The sequence below is a fragment of the Bombina bombina genome, chromosome 6 (genome assembly GCF_027579735.1).
Source record: "Bombina bombina isolate aBomBom1 chromosome 6, aBomBom1.pri, whole genome shotgun sequence".
In the NCBI taxonomy this organism is placed as follows: domain Eukaryota; kingdom Metazoa; phylum Chordata; class Amphibia; order Anura; family Bombinatoridae; genus Bombina; species Bombina bombina.
In genome coordinates this window covers 276,047,649-276,071,580 of record NC_069504.1, presented here as the reverse complement: position 1 = coordinate 276,071,580, position 23,932 = coordinate 276,047,649, and the positions used below count along the sequence as shown (strand labels likewise).

At 38.0% G+C, this 23,932-nt stretch overlaps 1 protein-coding gene across 10 annotated transcripts in view; it reads left to right on the top strand.

Moving 5' to 3' along the window:
- GRIP1 (glutamate receptor interacting protein 1) overlaps positions 1 to 23,932 on the top strand; it is a 920,176-nt gene that overhangs the window by 486,707 nt on the left and 409,537 nt on the right. For 9 of the 10 annotated variants that reach the window (XM_053716876.1, XM_053716872.1, XM_053716874.1 and 6 more), the window contains exon 4: positions 17,069 to 17,214. In XM_053716876.1, coding sequence (XP_053572851.1) covers positions 17,069 to 17,214 — 146 coding nt within the window. Of the gene's footprint in view, positions 1 to 3,464; positions 3,579 to 17,068; positions 17,215 to 23,932 lie in introns of those variants that run through there. The other variant, XM_053716873.1, reaches the window with a different exon arrangement.

Here is a 23,932-nt window from a genome sequence, read left to right as displayed (position 1 = left end):
AGGATTGCATTGTGTGCTTTTCTACATTTGGCAGTTCCCTATTGCAAGCAGGAACTGTTTTTCACTACGTCACTGGCGGAGGGATACTGTATTCTATCGGAGGAACAAGTGTCTGGAATAAGTTGAGGCGGAGCAAGGGATCTCTGCCTCGTTCCAGAGTGTGTTCCATTGGCCGGAATTGGGCCGAGCCCCCTTAGAGGCGTCCGGATTGAATCTACAGCCGCGAATGGCGATACCCGCCTTCTCCATTGGATTGGGTGAGTGAGATCTCCATTGCCCACGCTGGAGCGAGTGAATGAGTGATATACCAAGGAACTTGAGAGTTTCTTTTAGCACCTTGCACTTTATTTGATACCTTTTTGTTGTTAATACAATACAGACTGCCTATCATATTCTGGGTTTCCTTTCCTTACATTTATATATATGTATTTACAGAAATATATATACACAGAGAAGTGCATTGGAGTCCTTTGCTGTCAAGTAGAGGAAAACGTGTAAAATCATATTTATGCAATATTCATATTTAAAGGGACACTAAACACCTGATAATAATCCCTAAAACCTACTTTTTCTTATTAATAAAAATAAAATAATCACTCCTGACTATTTTATATGCTCCTCTTACCCCAAACTGTTGAAGGATATTGTTTTAAAATACAGCACTGATCCACTGCTGGATTCTCCTATGTAAGCTGCCATATTGTAACGCACGCTACAGGCAGGGGCACAGAAGTCACATGCTCATGATGCAGTCAAGGACACACACAGCTATATTAAATACAGTGCACTTAGAGGATCACATCTGTGTGAGCTGCTGTGACTGAATAAACATTTATTAGAGTATAAAGGTATTAGATTTAGCCATGTGTGTATAATACACATAATATGCATCTTAACTTTAATAAAATGATCATTAAGTACTGTTTATTTGTGTTTCTAACTCCCCCCACAGTTAAAACTTCAAACTGCCGCTTTAGGCACACATATTATTGTATGAATGTTTTACTTTCCCCGTATTGTATTAACTTACTTCCGAAATCTACAAATATTTGTGCATGAAGACCATAATGTAATCCGTAATGTTACCCTACGTTCATGTTTTTTCTTGGTTTTTGTACCTGCAAATGTCTTAATAAAAATCTTTATAAAAAACAAACAAACTTCAAACTGCCCACAATCACTAAGGGCTGACAGTTGTACAAGCTTAGAGATTGTTTAGCAATGATTGTCTCTTTCAATGCAGATGATCATTGCTAAACGATCCCTAAGCTTGTACAACTGTCAGCCCTTAGTAATTTATATAAACAGAGGAGAACTCTTGAAAAGCAGAAATCTTCTGCACCGAGAGTATATGCAGCGTCACAGCCTCCCTCTTCCCCCACGGAGGTTACAACACATAAATTACACTGATGATGGTGCCTAGCTGCCTGCAGAAAATGGCTTTTCTTAAAGGGACATTATACACTCAAAAAATATGGGGTATTCAAATAAAGAATTTAAAAAAAATAAAGTTTGTAATTGAAATGTTTTAGCAATTTTTCTGCTAAAGCTTCTAAAATTGATGATAAAGTGTCACTACATAAGAATACGTTGGTAGGACACACTAGCTACAAAGCAAGGAGTTTTTCCTCACTCCCTAGCTAGTGTCCTTATAGCCAGCCCCCATGCTGGAGCTGCTAATACATGTCAATTACAATCCCCTCCCTGACTGTTCCACTGTGCAGGGGAATAGGGAATCTCACTCACTGGGCCCCGTGCCAAGCACCCTGTTCCCCCTTCTAATTGGTTGCTTGCCTGCCAGCTGTCCCCCCTCCGTTTTCAGACTGAGCCCCGCAAGAGTAAAGTTCTGCAGGAGTGAGAAGGACAGTGGGAGGGTTACATTGAATACCTTGGGGGACAAGTGGAGTGGGACATCAGGCATCGAGTGGGTGCAGCTGGAGTGTTTCTTCATGATCAGATCTTCACCAGTTCCCCCCTTACACCACACGCTTTTGTCCAGATGTCCCACATGTGTATGTACAGAGACACAATGTCACCGGTATACAGGAAGCGGAACATCTTATCAGGCATGGTCACTCATGGTCTGCACGGTGTTCAGTGCCCACTGCCTGTGGCTCCTTGTGCACAACTCCTAGAGACAACAGGCTCCGCTATGTCACACACCGGCAGCACTCACAAGGCTTTACAGGCTGCTATTATGTGTTGCAGCATTGTGGGCTGTGCGTGATTATCAGTTACACAATAACCTGTAACAGCTGTGCCACCTTTTTGTTTTCTAGTGTCTGTGTTAATAAGATTATACAGGCTTATATATATTTACATAAGTATAGGCTACACTATTAGACAGTATGACACACAATCTGGGGTCTGTTCTCCAGGTCATGGATAATCAGTGATCGCATTGTCGAATTCCAGAAGCGCTATCATTACAAGCCATTCCGTGTTATTACTTTGTAGCAATGTACAGGCTGTTATTATGTGTTGCAGCATTGTGGGCTGTGCGTGAGTATGATCATGCTTTCTAACATAGCTGTAATGCCCATATTCAATGCTCATACTCACGCACAGCCCACAATGCTGCAACACATAACAGCCTGTACATTGCTACAAAGTAATAACACAGAATGGCTTGTAATGATAGTAGCGCTTCTGGAAATAGCACATCCTGATGCAGTGGCTGCTATGTGAGTTTACCTCTCGGTCATATATATTTATTATAATGCGTGTGGTGTAGATTCTATGCGGTGGCATCTGAGGACTGTCCGTTCTCCTATGGTCCCTAAACAGAAGCTGTGTGTTGACATTTCTGAATTGTGTAAGAATGCCCATATTCAATATTCATATTCAGCTTCTGTTTAGCAATGTACAGGCTGTTATTATGTGTTGCAGCATTGTGGGCTGTGCGTGAGTATGAGCATTGAATATGGGCATTACAGCTATGTTAGAAAGCATGATCATACTCACGCACAGCCCACAATGCTGCAACACATAATAACAGCCTGTACATTGCTACAAAGTAATAACACGGAATGGCTTGTAATGATAGCGCTTCTGGAATTCGACAAGGCGATCACTGATTATCCATGACCTGGAGAACAGACCCCAGATTGTGTGTCATACTGTCTAATAGTGTAGCCTATACTTATGTAAATATATATAAGCCTGAATAATCTTATTAACACAGACACTAGAAAACAAAAAGGTGGCACAGCTGTTACAGGTTATTGTGTAACTGATAATCACGCACAGCCCACAATGCTGCAACACATAATAACAGCCTGTAAAGCCTTGTGAGTGCTGCCGGTGTGTGATATAGCGGAGCCTGTTGTCTCTAGGAGTTGTGCACAAGGAGCCACAGGCAGTGGGCACTGAACACCGTGCAGACCATGAGTGACCATGCCTGATAAGATGTTCCGCTTCCTGTATACCGGTGACATTGTGTCTCTGTACATACACATGTGGGACATCTGGACAAAAGCGTGTGGTGTAAGGGGGGAACTGGTGAAGATCTGATCATGAAGAAACACTCCAGCTGCACCCACTCGATGCCTGATGTCCCACTCCACTTGTCCCCTAAGGTATTCAATGTAACCCTCCCACTGTCCTTCTCACTCCTGCAGAACTTTACTCTTGCAGGGCTCAGTCTGAAAACGGAGGGGGGACAGCTGGCAGGCAAGCAACCAATTAGAAGGGGGAACAGGGTGCTTGGCACGGGGCCCAGTGAGTGAGATTCCCTATTCCCTTGCACAGTTGAACAGTCAGGGAGGGGATTGTAATTGACATGTATTAGCAGCTCCAGCATGGGGGCTGGCTATAAGGACACTAGCTAGGGAGCGAGGAAAAACTCCTTGCTTTGTAGCTAGTGTGTCCTACCAACGTATTCTTATGTAGTGACACTTTATCATCAATTTTAGAAGCTTTAGCAGAAAAATTGCTAAAACATTTCAATTACAAACTTTATTTTTTTTTAAATTCTTTATTTGAATACCCCATATTTTTAGAGTGTATAATGTCCCTTTAAATCCTAAAACTTGTGGGCAGTTTGAAGTTTTAACTGTGGGGGGAGTTAGAAACACAAATAAACAGTACATAATGATCATTTTATTAAAGTTAAGATGCATATTATGTGTATTATACACACATGGCTAAATCTAATACCTTTATACGCTAATAAATGTTTATTCAGTCACAGCAGCTCACACAGATGTGATCCTCTAAGTGCACTGTATTTAATATAGCCGTGTGTGTCCTTGACTGCATCATGAGCATGTGACTTCTGTGCCCCTGCCTGTAGCGTGCGTTACAATATGGCAGCTTACATAGGAGAATCCAGCAGTGGATCAGTGCTGTATTTTAAAACAATATCCTTCAACAGTTTGGGGTAAGAGGAGCATATAAAATAGTCAGCAGTGATTATTTTATTTTTATTAATAAGAAAACTAGGTTTTGGGGATTATTAGAAGACAGGTGTCCCTTTAATAAAGGTTATAACTATGTATTTACTGTAAATATTTCACATTCCGATGCTCTGCACATAGCAGAATATGTTCTGTGTATTTATAAATAGATATTCCTATACATATCTGTATATATCTATACCTAGAAATAATCATGTATGTATGTGTGTCTCTGTGTGTGTATGTATGTATATGTGTATATATAGATATATTATAGATAGATAGATACATAGATAGATGTATGTGTATATATATATATATATATATTTATATATATTTTAAAATACCATTAGATATATATAGAAATATGTATTTATGAATAAATAGAACATGAGCACGGTTGCGCTGTTTTCCCACTCACTATCTTCGCTCCATTGTCTTTTATGGGGGAAACGTTAACGCACGATCAAAAAGCTTACTAACAAATGAGTTAGAGCTCGATCAGGAACGTAAAAATACTGCTCCACTTGTAATCTGGCCTTTTATGGGGAATAGGAGATTCTGAGTTTAATATCCCTTTATTTTCAAAACTGCATGTTTTTAGTTAATTATAATTTTGCAATGCTGAACCGAGGTAATACAAAAACTGTAGGATACAAAATATAACAGCAAAGTATTCTTTTGAAGGTCTTTTCCTTCAAAGAAGCTTATAAAAACTGTATATTGTATTGTACAATTGCAGAGATTACACAAATATATGCTTTATAAAGAGTATATAGAAAAACTTCTGTTTTTTCTGTACCCCTAAGTACAAAAATAATTTGGCTATATCTACATTCTTAAACGTTTACAAAAGTTCTTGGGTGGCCTGAGTCTGTAGGACCAGGAAATCGCAGCACTTCACACTGATTGCAATCATTTGTAACTAACATATAATACCTACATTTGGACATTTTATAGTCTCAATGGGATGCCAGAAGCATTAGGATTGTTGATTTACAGACAAGTAGTTCAATGGGAGGGCACCTGGGAGCATCTTAGCAAGTGGGACTTATAGAAGGAAAGAAGGGCTGTAGATATGAGTAAGCAATCCGTATTCTGGAGTCTTTTTTCCCTATGGGACCATGATACCTTTCCAAATACTGCACTTACGTTTCCTGCAGTTAATAGCTTTTACTATTCAGCCATGTATATTGCTGTCATTTATTTAGCATTTCTTTCCTACCTTTTAATCATCTCTATTAATAACTTTATGTGCCTCTCCCCTGCTGTTATTAATGGGATACTGAACCCAAATGTTTTCTTTCATGATTTAGATAGATCATGCAATTTTAGGCAACTTTCTAATTTACTGATATCAATTTTTTTTGTTCTCTTGGAATCCTTATTTGAAAAAGCAGGAATGTAAGCTTATGAGCCGGCCCATCTTTGGTTCAGCACCTGGGTAGCGCTTGCTGATTGGTGGCTCCTAAGCTTACAATTATGCTTTTTTAAATAAAGATACCAAAAGAATGAAGAAAAATTGATATTAGGAGTAAATTAGAAAGTTGATTAAAATTGCATGCTTTATCTGAACCATGAAAGAAAAAAATTGGGTTCAGTATCCCTTTAAAGAGATAGGAAAGTTGAGATTAAACTTGCATGATTCTGATAGTGCATGTGATTTTAAGCCACTTTTAAATTCACTTCTATTTTCAAATGTGCTTCTTTCTCTTGGTATCCCTTGTTGAAAATGAATGCGTACACATCCTACACTAGTGGGAGAAGCTGATTCAGGCTTTGAGATTGGAGCTCTCCAGTCCCTGGCACACAGGGGGCTCATTGCACTAGGCCTAAGCAGGCGTGCAGCCACCTTGGTGGTAGTGGTCAGAAGAGAACAGGTAGTGGGTGCACAGTGGCCTTGCAAAGACTGGGCGCAAAACCAGTCAGATGGGCACACAACCACTCAATTGAATAGTGTCCCGCTGCTGCAGTCCACAGCTGCAGTGCCCACCAAAAAAAATGGGGTGACCAGATAGGCCAATCCGGAACTGAATATAACTAAGCCGATTTATTTTAGCATGCATCAATCATGTAATTTACATGCTTGATGATTTATGTATATTCGATGGTGGCCCTGGCAGCACATTAAAAAGTGCCGCCCCCTAAAATCTGCCACACTATTCACAGGCCTTGTTGGTTTAAGTCATAATATGCTCATACAAGCATATAATTTAATACAGGACCCAATGCTGAATGATGTAAATACTCCACTAATGACTTCCCTTTCACAGAGTATGGTTCATTGATTTATATGCTTAGAAATTCTTCTTTAGCTATCATTCTATCCTCTCAACTAACCTTGAGTCTAGTCAGCAGTTTACCATTTGACTCTGTTGATTACTAATTCATAATCTTCATAAGCTACAATTACTCTTCCATATTAGTCAGTCGCATTAGTTACAAAGTCACAATAATAAAACCAATATAACAACTGGTTATTTATAGGGATATAAAGTCCCTAGTAAAAAGAAAAGGTACTTTATTTTGCATGATGTACCGAGTCCACGGATTCATCTTTACTTGTGGGATATTATCCTTCCTAACAGGAAGTGGCAATGAGAGCACCACAGCAGAGCTGTCTTATATAGCTCCCCCTTAACTCCACCCCCCCAGTCATTCTCTTTGCCGGCTCTAAGCGGGAAGGGTAAAGTGAAAGAAGTGTTAAGCTGTTTTATTTTATCTACAATCAAGAGTTTGTTATTTTTAAATTGTACCGGTGTTGTACTATTTACTCTCAGGCAGGACATAGATGAAGATTTCTGCCTGGAGGATTATGATCTTAGCATTTGTAACTAAGGTCCACTGCTGTTCCCACAAAAGCTGAGGAGTACAGGAAAACTTCAGTGTGAGGAACGGTGTCTTGCTATACAGCAATGAGGTATGTTCAGTCATATTTTCTGCAGAGACTGTGCTAACTCAGAAAGGCTGACAGTATCCCCATTAGGGGGAGGGTAAGCAGTAATCCTAGTGTTATAAGAGGCTTTACTAGCTTGCATAAAGGGCTAATTTTTTTTGGGCACTCAGTTTGTTTATGAGAGATTGGGACAAACGTTTGTGTGTTCTGGGAGTAAAGTTTTTTATTTTAATGGGACATTTGCTTGAGGGTTCATTTGGCTTATTTGGGGTTGTTATAAGCCATGTGGCTTTCAGACAAGGTTTGTTAGATTTGTGTAGGCCCCAGCAACATCGAGTGCGGTGGCTGGGGCCTATTTTCGCGCCTCAGTTGCGCATTTAGTTATGCAGACACGCAGCAAGCAACTTCTCCAGAGGTCCTGATAGTCTTCTGAGGGCCTAATTGAAGCTTTAGCCCCATATTATCGTTCCCTAAGGGCAGGTAGGGCCACAGCAGAGCTGTGGCAAGGTGCTAATAGGGGTTTTTAACCGGTTTTAGACAATTATCAATCCGTTTTTTTCATTTGGGGGTTTATTGCTTATTTACTTGTGGTGCAATCTTTCTAAAGCTTAGTGGGTACACTGTTAAAATTTCGGAAAATTTTAAGCAATTTTAACCTGTTTTGCAGTTTGTGTATGCCTTTTTTTTCTCTTAAAGGATTCCAAAACTTAAGTTTTTTGTCCATAACCTGACCATCAATTTCAAATCACTAACGTGTATATTTCATCACTTACCTACTTTTACAGTCCAACGATCTTTCTGAACACTATAAAATTAAAATGTATTTTTCTAAGATGACATCATTACAGCCAACCCTCTAATATGGGCCGTGCACACCAAACTTCAATTTCCAATCGTATTGCAATTTTGTGCATATCATTAAGTGACAATGTCGTCACCCGGCGCATGCGCATTACGATCCGTTGACCCGCGCATGTGCATATCTGATCCATGATACCACACCCATACAGTGGTATTGTAAATAAGCATATGCTCTGCTCTTACAAACTCTATTCCTCAAATTCAGCATAAAGTGAAATAAAATGAATATGTGTTTTATTCATAAGTTTGTCCGTTTTTATACACATAAAGAATTAATGCTCGTTATTGTTAGGGAGATTCTCGCAGCAATCCTCACTTACCTGCTCTATTCAGTGTATTGAGCATACAGTTAAATAAAATTAATATGGGTTTCATTGATAATTTTGTCCGTTTTTCTATACATATAGAATTAATGCTCGTTATTACTAGGGAGATTCTCGCAGCGATCCACACTTACCTGCTCTATTCAGCAGCTCTGTCTGATATCAACACAGCAGGTCTGCTGGTTTGCTGTGAGTTACGTCAAGAATGACGTGGACAGTATATCGCGCATGTGCATATCATCAAACCGACGCCATTTTCATAACCTGGGTTATCGTTCAGAATTGGATAATGGTAATGAATCGCCGTCGGTGGGTTTGGAAAACCTTGTATTTTCGCAATCGGATTGCTAAGAAAGGGTAAATATTATAAACACAATGCAAATTACAAAAATATAGAAAACATATCGATATTTCAATTTAAGATGACTTTTTTTCTGGGTTTAGTGTCCCTTTAAAGGCACAGTACCGTTTTTGCAAATTGTGTTTTTTTCATTAAATAAAGTGTTTTTCCAAGCTTGCTTGCTTTATTACTAGTCTGTTAAACATGTCTGAAACTGAGGAAACTCATTGCTCAATTTTTTTAGAATCCATTGTGGAACCCCCTCTTAGAATGTGTCCCACTTGTACTGATATGTCTATAAATTGCAAACAGCATATTTTGACTTTTGAAATTTGGCATTAAATGATTCTCAGACAGAAGGAAATTAGATTTTGCCATCTAGTTCTCCCCAAGTGTCACAACCAGTAACGCCCGCACAAGCAACGCCAAGTACTTCTAGTGCGTCTAATTCTTTCACCTTGCATGATATGGCTTCAGTTATGAATACTACCGTCACAAAGGTTTTATCTAAACTGCCAGGGCTGCAAGGGAAGCGCAGTAGCTCTGGGTTAAGAACAAATGCTGAGCCTTCTGACGCTTTAGTAGCCGTATCCGATATTCTCTCACAATGTTCTGAGGTAGGGATGAGGGATTTGCTGTCTGAGGGAGAAATTTCTGATTCAGGAAAGATGTTCCCTCAGACAGATTCAGATATGACGGCATTTAAATTTAAGCTAGAGCACCTCCGCTTATTGCTTAGGGAGGTTTTAGCTACTCTGGATGATTGTGACCCTATTGTAGTTCCAGAGAAATTGTGTAAAATGGACAAATATTTAGAGGTTCCTGTTTACACTGATGTTTTTCCGGTCCCTAAGAGGATTTCGGACATTGTTACTAAGGAGTGGGATAGACCAGGTATTCTGTTTGCTCCCCCTCCTGTTTTTAAGAAAATGTTTCCCATTTCTGACACCGTAAAGGACTCATGGCAGACGGTCCCTAAGGTGGAGGGAGCTATTTCTACTCTAGCTAAGCGTACAACTATACCTATTGAAGACAGCTGTGCTTTCATTGATCCTATGGATAAAAAATTAGAGGGTCTCCAAAGAAAATTTTTGTTCATCAAGGTTTTCTTCTTCAACCTATAGCGTGCATTGTTCCTGTAACCACTGCAGCTGCCTTTTGGTTTTGGGCTCTAGAAGAGGCTCTTCAGATGGAGACCCCACTAGATGATATTCTGGACAGAATTAAGGCTCTCAAGTTAGCTAATTCTTTTATTACAGACGCCGCTTTTCATCTTGCTAAGTTAGCGGCAAAAAATTCAGGTTTTGCCATTTTAGTGCGTAGAGCATTATGACTTAAGTCCTGGTCAGCTGATGTGTCATCTAAATCTAAGCTTTTGTCCATCCCTTTCAAAGGTAAGACCCTATTTGGGCCTGCACTGAAAGAGATCATTTCAGACATTACTGGAGGGAAGGGTCATACCCTCCCTCAGGATAAGTCAAATAAGACAAGGACCAAACAAAATAATTTTCGTTCCTTTCGAAACTTCAAGAGTGTTCCCACTTACTCCTCCTCTGCTGCAAAGCAAGAGGGGAACTTTGCTCAATCCAAGCCAACCTGGAGACCTAATCAGGCTTGGAACAAGGGTAAACAGGCCAAAAAGCCTGCTGCTGCCACTAAGTCAGCATGAAGGGGTAGCCCCCAATCCGGGACCGGATCTAGTAGGGGGCAGACTCTCTCTCTTTGCTCAGGCCTGGGCAAGAGACGTTCAGGATTCCTGGGCAGTAGAAATTGTAACCCAGGAATACCTTCTAGATTTCAAGGAATCTCCTCCAAGGGGGAGGTTCCATCTTTCTCAATTGTCTGTAAACCAGACAAAAAGAGAGGCGTTCTTACGCTGTGTAGATGACCTTTTTACCATGGGAGTGATCTGCCCAGTTCCAAAAGCAGAGCAGGGGCAGGGGTTCTACTCCAATCTGTTTGTAGTTCCCAAAAAAGAGGGAACCTTCAGACCAATTTTGGATCTCAAGATCCTAAACCAATTCCTTAGAGTCCCATCTTTCAAGATGGAGACCATTCGGACTATCTTACCATTGATCCAGGAGGGTCAATATATGACCACCGTGGACTTAAAGGCTGCGTATCTACACATTCCTATCCACAAAGATCATCACCAGTTCCTCAGGGTCGCCTTTCTGGACAAGCATTATCAGTTTGTGGCTCTTCCTTTCGTGTTGGCCACGGCGCCACAAATTTTCATGAAGGTTCTAGGGTCCCTTCTGGCGGTTCTAAGGCCACGGGGCATAGCAGTGGCGCCTTATCTAGACGACATTCTAATTCAAGCGTCGACTTTCCAACTAGCCAAGTCTCACACGGACTTAGTGTTGGCCTTTCTAAGATCTCACGGGTGGAAGGTGAACGTAAAAAAGAGTTCTCTTTCCCCCCTCACAAGAGTTTCATTTCTAGGGACTCTGATAGACTCAGTGGACATGAAAATATTTCTGACGGAAATCAGGAAATCGAAGATTTTGTCCATCTGCCGAGCTCTTCACTCCATTCCTCGGCCGTCAGTGGCTCAGTGTATGGAGGTAATCGGTCTAATGGTAGCGGCAATGGACATAGTTCCATTTGCTCGCTTGCATCTCAGACCACTGCAACTATGCATGCTCAATCAGTGGAATGGGGATTATGCGGATTTATCTCCTCCGATAAATCTGGATCAAGAAACCAGAGACTCTCTTCTTTGGTGGTTGTCACAGGATCATCTGTCCCAGGGAATGTGTTTCCACAGGCCAGAATGGGTTATAGTGACGACAGACGCCAGCCTTCTGGGCTGGGGTGCAGTTTGGAATTCCCTGAAAGCACAGGGTTTGTGGACTCGGGAGGATAAATATTCTGGAATTAAGAGCGATATTCAATGCTCTCCAGGCATGGCCTCAGCTGGCTTCGGCCAGATTCATCAGGTTTCAGTCGGACATCACAACTGTGGTTTATATCAATCATCAGGGCGGAACATGATAGAGGTCTCAAGGATAATCCGATGGGCAGAGGCTCACTCTTGCCATCTGTCAGCGATCTATATCCCAGGTGTAGAGAACTGGGAGGCAGATTTTCTAAGTCGTCAGACTTTTCATCTGGGGGAGTGGGTACTCCATCCGGAGGTGTTTGCTCAACTGGTTCAGCTATGGGGCACACCAGAATTATATCTGATGGCGTCTCGTCAGAACGTCAAACTTCCTCATTACGGCTCCAGGTCAAGGGATCCTCAGGCAGTACTGATAGATGCTCTAGCAGTACCCTGGTCGTTCAACCTGGCTTATGTGTTTCCACCTTTCCCTCCACGTCTGATTGCCAGAATCAAACAGGAGAGAGCATCAGTGATTTTGATAGCGCATGCGTGGCCACGCAGGACTTGGTATGCAGACCTGGTGGACATGTCATCTCTTCCACCATGGTCTCTGCCACTGAGACAGGACCTTCTGATTCAAGGTCCATTCAAGCATCCAAATCTAATTTCTCTGCAACTGACTGCTTGGAGATTGAACGCTTGGTTCTATCAAAGCGGGGTTTCTCTGAGTCGGTCATAAATACCTTGATTCAGGCTCGAAAGCCTGTTACCAGGAAAATCTATCATAAGATATGGCGTAAATATCTTTTTTGGTGCAAATCCAAAGGCTTCTCCTGGAGTAAAATTAGGATTCCTAGGATTTTGTCTTTTCTCCAAGAGGGATTGGAGAAAGAATTGTCAGCTAGTTCCCTAAAAGGACAGATATCTGCTCTGTCTATTTTGTTGCACAAGCGTCTGGCAGATGTTCCAGACGTTCAGGCTTTTTGTCAGGCTTTAGCTAGAATTAAGCCTGTTTTGCTCCGCCATGGAGTCTAAATTTGGTTCTTAGAGTTCTTCAGGGGGTTCCGTTTGAACCCATGCATTCCATAGATATTAAGCTTTTATCTTGGAAAGTTTTGTTCCTAGTTGCTATTTCTTCAGCTCGAAGAGTTTCTGAACTATCTGCATTACAATGTGACTCACCTTATCTTGTGTTCCATGCTGATAAGGTGGTTTTGCGTACCAAGCCTGGGTTCCTACCTAAGGTTGTTACTAACAGGAATATCAATCAGGAAATTGTTGTTCCTTCTCTGTGTCCTAATCCTTCTTGTAAGAAGGAACGTCTGTTGCACAACTTGGACGTGGTTCGTGCTTTGAAATTTTATTTGCAGGCAACCAAAGATTTTCGTCAAACATCTTCTTTGTTTGTTGTCTATTCTGGAAAGTGTAGGGGTCAAAAGGCTACGGCTACCTCTTTCCTTTTGGCTGAAAAGCATCATCCGTTTCTCTTATGAGACTGCTGGACAGCAGCCTCCTGAAAGGATTACAGCTCATTCTACTAGAGCGGTAGCTTCCACATGGGCTTTTAAAAATGATGCTTCTGTTGAACAGATTTGTAAGGCGGCAACTTGGTCGTCGCTCCATACCTTTTCAAAATTTTACAAATTTGATACTTTTGCTTCTTCGGAGGCTATTTTTGGGAGAGAGGTTTTGCAAGCAGTGGTGCCTTTCGTTTAGGTTCCTGTCTTGTCCCTCCCTTCATCCGTGTCCTAAAGCTTTGGTATTGGTATCCCACAAGTAAGGATGAATCCGTGGACTCTGTACATCATGCAAAAGAAAACAAAATTTATGCTTATAGTTTCTCCTTTTCTTCCTTGGCCTTTGGTCGAATGATTGGGGGGTGGAGTTAAGGGGGGAGCTATATAGACAGCTCTGTTGTGGTGCTCTCTTTGCCACTTCCTGTTAGGAAGGATAATATCCCACAAGTAAGGATGAATCCGTGGACTCGGTACATCGCAAAAGAAAGAAATTTATCAGGAAAGCATAAATTTAGTTTTTATGCTTTTCCCTGTCCATCAAATGCTCACTTCTGTACTTATTCCTTTCCGTGATTGGCTGGGAATGTGTCCTCTTAAAAAAACTAAGCAATGGGTCATATTTAATATAAATCATTGCAATATGTATTATTCATCATTGTATTTCTTTTTTAAACTCCATTTGTGAAGGGTCTATTACTTCTTGTCACAGCCCCACGATGTCCTACATTCAATTTTGCCCATGCTCAGTAGAGGCAAATTGCAACTTAAGTGGGCTGATATGTTGATAACTTCTCTTCTTGAGAGCTACGGCTTTGTGCTCATTTTGCAAGAAAACATGTAAGTTATTTGCTTTTTTTTAACACAAATACTTTTTGTGTTTCTTTTAATTTAACATGTTTGTTTTTACTAAAGGGCCACTGTTTCACATCTATATCCCTTTAAGAAAAGTAGTGCAAATGTTGTATTTAGTTAGTCTATTATTTCCATACGAAGAGACAGTGGGGGAAGCAATTCAAACGAGTAATTATATTTTTTCCTTTCTGGATTCTTTCTTTCTCTTTTATTTCTTTCTGAATACTGACTTTAATGTTAGCTTATATTTTTTTGCCATGTAATTCTTCTTCTTGTATTTGATTTTTTAGCAGTAATGTTAAGTTGTCACAAGTGCTTTCAGTACATTTCTATTTCTTCTAACTTTACTGTGATATATTTGTATTGATTACAATTCCAGTGAAACAAGCAAAATGAATCGACTTACAGCAGATCTCCCAATTATCTGCATTTTTGCAGAGTTATTCAGATTTGGTTGTTTCCCATGGTCCCTCCCTATAGGCTCCCTTACCAAAAAATAGCCAACAACACGGATCTGGGGTATGGCCACGCAATCCCAGCCTACCCTAGATGGGGGGCATACAGGGTTGGAACAACCATTGGTGCAACAGGTTCAGTGGTACCAGGACCCAAGTGTTGGGGGCCCATATTAGCCAGTCTATACATAGGCATGTGCAGAATATGCACAATCCTAATGCAGGAGAGAGACTTTTTTAGTCCTGTTTCCAGGTCCATCTATCTATCTTCTACCTATCTTCCTATCCATCTATGCTCAAATTCCTTATAGAAAGCAGCATGAATATTATTACTATTGCTTACTACTGAGTCACCTTTGTGGGGACCCAAAAAAACCTTGCACCAGAGTAGGTCCGTGACTTGAGGCATACTACAGCTGAGTTGTCCAGAGTGTTAAAATAAGGGTCCTCAATGAAAAATATTTTTTCAATTACATTAACACTGAAAACGCATCTAGAATGATATGACTGGAAATCAATCATTCTAAATTTATGGGGGAAAAAATCCCTTATTACTGAAAACTTGGTTAATTTCGTCCTAGGTTCTCTATAACTGCAATCCAAGATTATCTGGGGTTTTTTTAGAACTTAGTTAATTAAGTGTTGTATTTATAGTGGATCTGTAAGTTCATATTTCCTGTGCTTGGTGGCAAAGTCTATTTTCAGCACAAGAATTCTCAGAACCAATGCTTGTAACCTTTTCCGTTGCTACAGGATGATGAAGAATCATTTACATTAGTGCTAATTGTATTTGGATCAATATAATCTGGTAGTCATGTTTTAGGGTATTAAAATGATAGTAAACTTTAGCTAATCAAATGCAATATGTAATTTTTTCCATTAAAAAGTATATTTTTACTTTTTGTATCCATCAGTGAAATGGTTAAATCTGTGCCTATAGTAATGCATCTATTACAATGTTATGCCAGGTCACTGGGATTAACTATTTTTTTTACATTTATTTATTTTAATGACAATTCCAATAAATATCCAATCAGTGTGTGTGTCATATGACACTCTTGAAGTCCAACCATTTGAAAGCCCTTAGGAAGCCTATGTAGAGAGTGGGTGGGGCTGTTCTCTTTGTCACAGCCCAGTCAAAAGAGGCAATGAAGGGGGATGGAGGAACGAAGATACCAATTAAGATTATAAATCTTTTATTATAAAATATATTTATTTACTTTAAAAAAAAAATGATTATGCAGTTTTGTTTGTACACTATAATATATTTTTAATTGCAACATTCTTAATGTATGAAATTTACCATCACTTTTAGTTGTACGTTAACGAAATCCTGAGCAGAGCCAGGAATGATTTTGGAGTCTATTGAGCAGGTATAGGTGTTGATTCATGACAGATAGACCCAATGTGCTATGATACTATGTTCTGTTTCATGGAGGAACTGAACTCCGGGTCACCCTGACTGGGACAATTCATCAAGCCTTTCAGTAACGTAAAATAAAAATATGATATTGTGCTACATAAATGTTATCTACTATTTTGAATGTATTTTTGACAATTGTCAAATACTATATTAGTTGAATATGCTGTCAAATGTTTTATTTGCCCTATATTTCACTGTTCCTTTAGAAAAGTTGCATTGCTGTCATTGAAATTTTAGGAAAAAAAGAAAAAACAGCAACATATTTGAAAATTTTAATTACTTAACGAGTGTTTACAATTTGTTGTAAATTAAAGGGATATAAAAGCTTTCATTAAAATTATTATTGTTGTAGTGATAACTGTAAAATGTACACAACTTGCTACCAATACAGCAGTAAGTCACATTTGAATGTGGCGCATGTTCGTGGCTTACTGCTGAATCGGTAATAGGTCAGGTGAAAGTAAATATTTGCAAAATGCGTCTAATTAAGAAGTTGATCACTGTCTGTCACTTATTACTGGGATCATGTTAATGGCTGCAGGTGGACCCTTTTCAATCAGCCATTCTCATTGTTTATTGGCAGTTCATTTTTCATTATTGGTTGTTATTACTGGTAAAAAAAAAAAAAAGAAATGCACTCTCTTTTATATGAATATTATAGATTATGAGAGATTAAAGGGACATGAAACCCAAATTTTTTCTTTCATGATTCAGTCAGAGAATACAATTTTTAAAAAAGTTTCCAGGACTGCTATCAAATTGGATTCATTCTCATGGTGTTCTTTGTTGAGGAGATATCTAGATAGGTAGCGTGCACATGTCTGGATCACTACACGGCAGGAAATAGTGCTGCCATCTTGTGCTCTTGCTAATGTATAACATTTTTGGAAAACCGCTGCCATATAATGCTTCACAAACGTGCATGCTCCTGCTTTTCATCATAGGATAACAAGAAAACAAAAGAAAATTTGATAATAGAAAAACATTGTAAAGCTGTTTAAAATTGTAAGCTGCATCTGAATCATGAAAGAAAAAACTTTGGTATTGTGTCCCTTTAAAGTACTTTTAACCAAAATGGTGTTCTCCTTATCTGTAGATGCATAAAATAACACTAGCATATAAATAACATTACATGCCAGATATCTGACATACCAATACCTATTGATATCTATTGCAGAAGTGACCAACTGAATGTCGGAGATTATATCAAATCTGTGAATGGCATTAACCTCACAAAGTTTCGCCATGATGAGATCATCAGTCTGCTAAAGAATGTTGGTGAACGGGTTGTCCTAGAAGTGGAGTATGAGCTGCCTCCAGTGTGTAAGTTTAAAATCTACTTAAAGCGACATAAATCATAAAACTGAATTCCCCATAATATGTTTTATTGTGTAGTAATGGTAATGCAATATACTTTAATTATTTCTTGACCCTTTCCTTGAAATTTATACTCCAGACTTCATAAGCTTAATGATGATGAATTCTACACAGTGATTGCTTAATGAGTGTAATAGCTATTTATATTTGTCCTTAATTGGCCTCAGCAGAGAAGATGAGGCTTTTAAAAGTGTCTGATATTGGGTTGCAAAGCTTTGCTAGCCAAATGACATTTTACATTATTTTTTTATTATTTTTTTTTAGATATTTTGTAATACAGGACTTACTTGTTCATTTATGATATATATATCTGTGACCGTGTTAGTGTTTGTGTGTGTATATATATATATATATTTTATATATATATATATATATATATATATATATATACATACACAAACACTAACCTGTATATATATATATATCCCTTTAATCTTAATTTCTTTGAGGACCATAATAAGTGTCAAACAGTGAAACAGGATAATTGTTTTATCACAAAAACATTTCCCTTTTAAAATGAGTTAGCAATGAACTCCAAGTCACGGTCACTTATTCATTAATATTATTACGGCTTTGTCATTTTCAGCAGGAGCCAAAACATCGGCCATATGAGTATTCTACACATATTTGCTGTTGTGATAACTGGTGATAATTTGTTCTCATAATTAATGTTTTGATATGCTTTGCTTTTCTATATTCCCCAGACCATCCATTTCAATTAGTACCTTTTTCTAGGTCATATCCTATCATTGTTGTGTGAATCATTGCATATGCTGATGTGACCTGATTTGCAATTACTGCTCAGTATTAAAAAAAAACTTTGTAGCTCCCTTATTAAAATATGTGCTTCATTTTCACTGTTGATTAGAAAGATGAGTGCTAAAGTGAATCACTTAAAACCCACCAACTCTAAAATTAGTCATTGTCCTTTCAGTCAAAATCACATAGCGTCAGAACTGTATTCTGCTGAGTCAGTAAAGTCTTTGTAGAGAGAGAAAGAGAGAAAATGCTTTCAATGGACACAATAGTCAAAACATTAAAGAGATATGAAAGTCAGATACATTTCATGATTCAGATAGAGATTTCAATTATAAGTAACATTTCCTTTTATTTCTGTTCTCCATTTTTGCTGTGTTGGTATCCTTTGTAGAAAAGCCTAGGTTGGCTCAGATACAGCAATGGACTTCTGGGAGCAAGCTGCTGATTGGTTGTTACACACACACATGCCCTTGTCATAGACTCAGTAGATAAGCTAGGTTCCTTTAGTGTATTGCTGCCCTGAAGCTGACTTTTCATTTTACCAATACCTTGTAGAAAACTACATAAATGTTGTGTGTTCCAGGTGCCAACTCTTAAAAAAAATGGGTTAGATTAACCAGTTATGGGCCTCAGCCATAGTTTGTTGAGAGTTTCCATTCTAAGATTTTTTTTTCTTAAAGTTTTCTAAAGGGGGTGCTCTATGAGATGATGTCTTCCTTTTCCAAATGTTTAATTTTTAATTGTATTTATCAATGATACGGCTTAGTGGGGAGAGCATTACCCTCCCTCCATATGTCCCTGGTCTCAGCTTATAAGAAATAAAAGGCAAATATGAGCTATAGTTGTTGGCATACAGGGACTTGGGACAATACATTTTCCAGTGCCAAAAGTTTAATTTGTGTTATTTCAAAAAGTGGGATTTTTTACATCTTCAAATGGCTGTGTATGAGTAAAGGCAACAGGAAAATAAACTATGGATATTTGAAATTGGGAAGAAAGATATATGTATTTATTTATTTCTACTAAATTAACTATTAGCATGGCAAACATGCCAAATGTACATGATATATTTACTATCCTAATTATTTCACCTGTACTGTAGTTAATCCTGAAAATTCGGCTTTTTAGGGGTACTTGAGTTGAGAAACACTGGCTTAGTGGATAGAGCAACATACTTTTCTTACAAGTGTCTTGAGTTCAAGTCCCAATAAAGGCACTTACTTTCTTTAAGAGACAATCTACTTCAGAATTTGTATTATTTAAAAAGACAGATAATCCCTTTATTACCCATTCCCCAGTTTTGCATAACCAACACTGTTATATTAATCAATTTTTTACCTTGTATCGAATCCTCTGCAGACTGCCCCCTTATTTCAGTTCTTTTGACAGACTTGCATTTTAGCCAATCAGTGCTGACTCCTTGGTAGCTCCATGGTAGTGAGCACAGTGTCATCTATATGGCACACATGAACTAGTACTGTCTAGCTGTGAAAAATGTCAAAATGCCCTGACATAAGAGGTTTAGCTTTCAACAAAGAATACCAAGAAAACAAAACAAATTTGATGATAAAAGTAAATTGGAACGTTTTTTAAAATCTGAATCGTGAAAGTTTAATTTTGACTAGACTGTCCCTTTAATAGATTTCAGAGCTAACAAAGAGTTAGACCATCTGGTTTGGATTACATTTATTATCGGCCGTCTAATTCTGTTTCCTTTATAATTAATACATCCTAGAGTTCATTGCGGCAAAATGACTTATAAACCATTTTGTCACTATATTAGTTCCTGGCTATTATCCAGCTTTGATAGCAGGTGGGTTTTCATGGTACATAAAACACAACGGAAAACATTCAAATCATTCAGAAATTGCAAATGTATTTGTTGCTTAACATTTAGAGACTGAAAAAAACAAACACTTTCTACCAGCTCAATTTTATATCCACTAAATAATTGAAGTGAGAAATATGTGATCTCACCTGTTACAGTTATACATATAACATTGCTATATTAATAATAGGAAAACATGTTAGAACTAGTAAATAAAATAAACCAATAACCGACTACATTTATAAAAAAGCAAACGCAAGTAGAAATAAAGAGACCATTCATAGTACTTATGATTGAAGGGGTTAATGCCTGGTCTAAGAATGGGTTAACCTTTCACAGTTTTGTATTTGACAAAATCTTAAAGGGACATTGTAATGTTAAAAATAAAATATTGTATTTTGTTAAACATTTTATAGTAACATATAGATGGAGTTAAGCTCCAAAAGCTGTTGGAAAACCACATAATAACTAGGTTGTTTTGATGTTTATGAATAGATTGTAATCTTCTTAAATAAAACGAAAAAACCTTGGGAGGATACAGTTTTGTTGAGGGGTTTTTATGCTGGGGTCACAATTTTTTATTAAAGGGACAGTCAATACCAGAATTGTTTTAAAAGATAGATAATCCCTTTATTACCCATTCCCCAGTTTTGCATAACCAACACAGTTATAATTATACGTTTTACCTCTGTAATTACCTTGTATCTAAGCCTCGGCAGACTGCCCCCTTATTTCAGTTCTTTTGACATACTTGCATTTTAGCCAATCAGAGCTGTCTCCATGGTAAATTCACGTGCATGATCTCAATGTTATCTATATGAAACACGTGAACTAATGCCCTCTAGTGATGAAAAACTATCAAAATGCATTTAGATTAGAGGCAGCCTTCAAGGTCTAAGAAATTAGCATATGAACCTCCTAGGTTTAGCTTTCAACTAAGAATACGAAGAGAACAAAGCAAAATTGGTGTTAAAAGTAAATTACATGCTCTATTTGAATCATGAAAGTTTTTTTTGGACTTGACTTTCCCTTTAATGCTAAGCAAAGCCGGTGGAGGAGATGACACAAAGATGCATTTTGGGGACACCACAGAGTATTTTTGCAATAGTTAAGAAGACTGAATGGATTAGATACAGGTGTGTCTTGTTTGAGCAAGTGATACATTTTTAGAGGTATTGGAAGTGGACAGAATTAGCCAAGGAATGAACGAGGAGCAATGACATTAGACTGTAATGCAGTGGGCATGAGTAGCTAAAGTGATGGCAGTGAGATTGGAAAGTGGAAGGTATATTATTATTATTATATTTAGACCTAAGTAGCATGCCCTTTTATATAAAATTGAAGCTGATACCTATCCCTTAATTTGATATTATTTGATATTAAAAACATTATTAGAATTATTTTGCTGATTGGCCTATTTTTATTTTTTAGTATCTTTATTAAATCATATTGTGCTTCAAGGAGATATACAGCTTCTACAATAGGCAACACACTAGGCTGTCTTGCCTGTAACACATAGAAACCAGTAGTGCCTTGCTTCTCCTTCAACAAATGATACCAAGAGAATGAATCTAATTTGATAATAGAAGTAAACTGGAAAGTTGTTTAAAATTGTATGTTCTACCTAAATCATGAAAGAAAAAATTTGAGTTTCATGTCCCTTTAAATGGGGGAGGGAACTAAATCCATTCTTTGTCAAAAATAACCCTATTCATCTAGGAAATGCCTTCTTTGAAAGTGAAAATATGCATGTTTCAAATGAGTAGCAATATGGTTCTTTATATTTAAAAAAGTATAGGTGGAGGGAGGAAAACGGCTATAATTTCTACCAGAAATAAACCAATCCTCACTTGACACTTCTTACTATAAGGAGAGTCTTAAAGATAGGTGATATGACCATCCCTGGTTCCTACACACAATATTGAGAGAAATGAGGGAGCAGAAATGCTTGGTTGGCCATGATCACGAATAATCTAAAACTGCTTTCATTTGATTCCAACATTTATTAACGGTTCTAAGGTAATAATCAATAACTTATTTGTGGTATTATAGATACCTGAGGAATCTCTACCCACATCTGACTTTTATGCATTTAGAGTCAGTCAGGATTTTATGGGGACATTTTGCGGTCAAAGTATTTTCAGGAATAAAAATGAATAAAGGCCCTGTAATGCTGACTTCAGTTATGTTGTAGGCCTAAAATGCTGCGCTATTTGTCGCTCTCCATAGAGTTGCATGTAATTGTGCTGAGTTTGCTTCTACAGCGGGTTTGCGATGTCTTAATCTTCGTTAGGTTTATTGAGATCTCCTGTTTCTCTGCATAAGTTCTATTGTGCTCTTTATACAGAACAAGTGACCTCTGTCTGTATATTCCTCTCCTCTTCTGTCTCACTGCCTGTTTTCTTTAATTATTTAGAAGCTAGGTCTGAGCTGAGCAGACTTTTCTGCCATTTGATGTTTTCATTTCACCGGCCGCAGGACATAGAGCTGGTGTTGCATCTTGTAAATGAAGCATGAAAGTCTGGATATTTTATGCTTCTTTCTTATATTTATTGCAACTCTACACATACATTAATGTCATTCTCTTTAGGATTTGCCCTTTATTGCAGCACTCAGCATGAATTCTATTTATGTCTCTCAATAACCAGCTTAAAGTGATGGTAAACTCTCCCCTTTATAAAATCAGATCTGGAATGTAAGCGCTATTTTAGATGAAGTTTAATTCATTAGCTGTAATGAAGATGCAGTATAACTTAGTTATTAATATAGATATGAAATTCAAATACTGCATGCTCCTCCGCCCACTTCAAAAGTAAACTTTTCTGTGAGCTAACAGATTGAATTGTTGTCCAATCAGCGCTCTCCCCATATGGCACTTTTGTTGTAGCTAGAGCATTGATTGGAGAGTAATTCAATCATTTAGCTGACAGGAAAATTGACTTTTGAAGTGGGTGGTGTAACGTGGGGTATTTGAATTTCATATCTATATTAATAACTAAGTTATACTGCATCTTCATTGCACATGATGAATAAAACCCCATCTAAAATAGCGCTTACATTCCAGATCTGATTTTTAAAAGGGGAGAGTTTACCATCACTTTAAGCCCTGGACTGATCAACTACACTGTATTGCACATTTGCTATACTCAAATACAATTGCATAGGTAGAGATATTCGGTATAGCATTGTTAAAGGGAGTATAAAATGTATGATAAGTTGCTACTTTTAGCTTTATTGTGTATATGAAATAACAGGGATTGTTCTTTTACACCTCAACCCATCAAAATGGGTTGAGCTTTCAGATCTAACTTTCTTTATACACACGTGCTTCTTTATATTATCTCCGTCTGTACACCAAACCCCAATACTTAAAGGGACAGTCTACAATAGAATTGTTATTGTTTTAAAAGATACATAATCCCTTTATTACCCATTCCCCAGTTTTCCATAACCAACTCGGTTATATTAATACACTTTTTTACCTCTGTGCTTACCTTGTATCTAAGCATCTTCTGACAGCCCCCTGATCACATGACTTTTTATTTATTTTCTATTGACTTACAGTTAGTACTGTGTTGTGCTAAATCTTAAATAACTCCTCGGTCGTGAGCATAATGTTATCTATAAGGCCCACATAAACTAGCAGGCTCCTGTTGTGAAAAGGAAATACAAAATCATCTGATAAGAGGCTGTCTATAGTGGCTTAGAAACAGGAAATTTAGAGGTTTAAAGGTTATAAAGTATGTTAATATAACAATGTTAGTTGTGCAAAGCTGGGGAAAGGGTAGTAAAGGCGTTATCTATCTTTTTAAACAATAACAATTTTAGTGTAGACTGTCCCTTTAAGAGAGAACAATTGTAAATTAACATGTTATTACTTATCTCTCCTAACTCCCGCTATGAGTGTAATGTATTCTACTAGCTAAGTTTAAACAGCTTTCTAGAGCCAATAATTAAGTACAGAAACTTTCAGTAAAGGTAGGGATACCACATGTAAAATTAGCTATTTTAGATTCCAATATAAAGGTAAAGCTGCTATTTGTGAACAATCCAATACACTCCAGAAGGGAACAAATT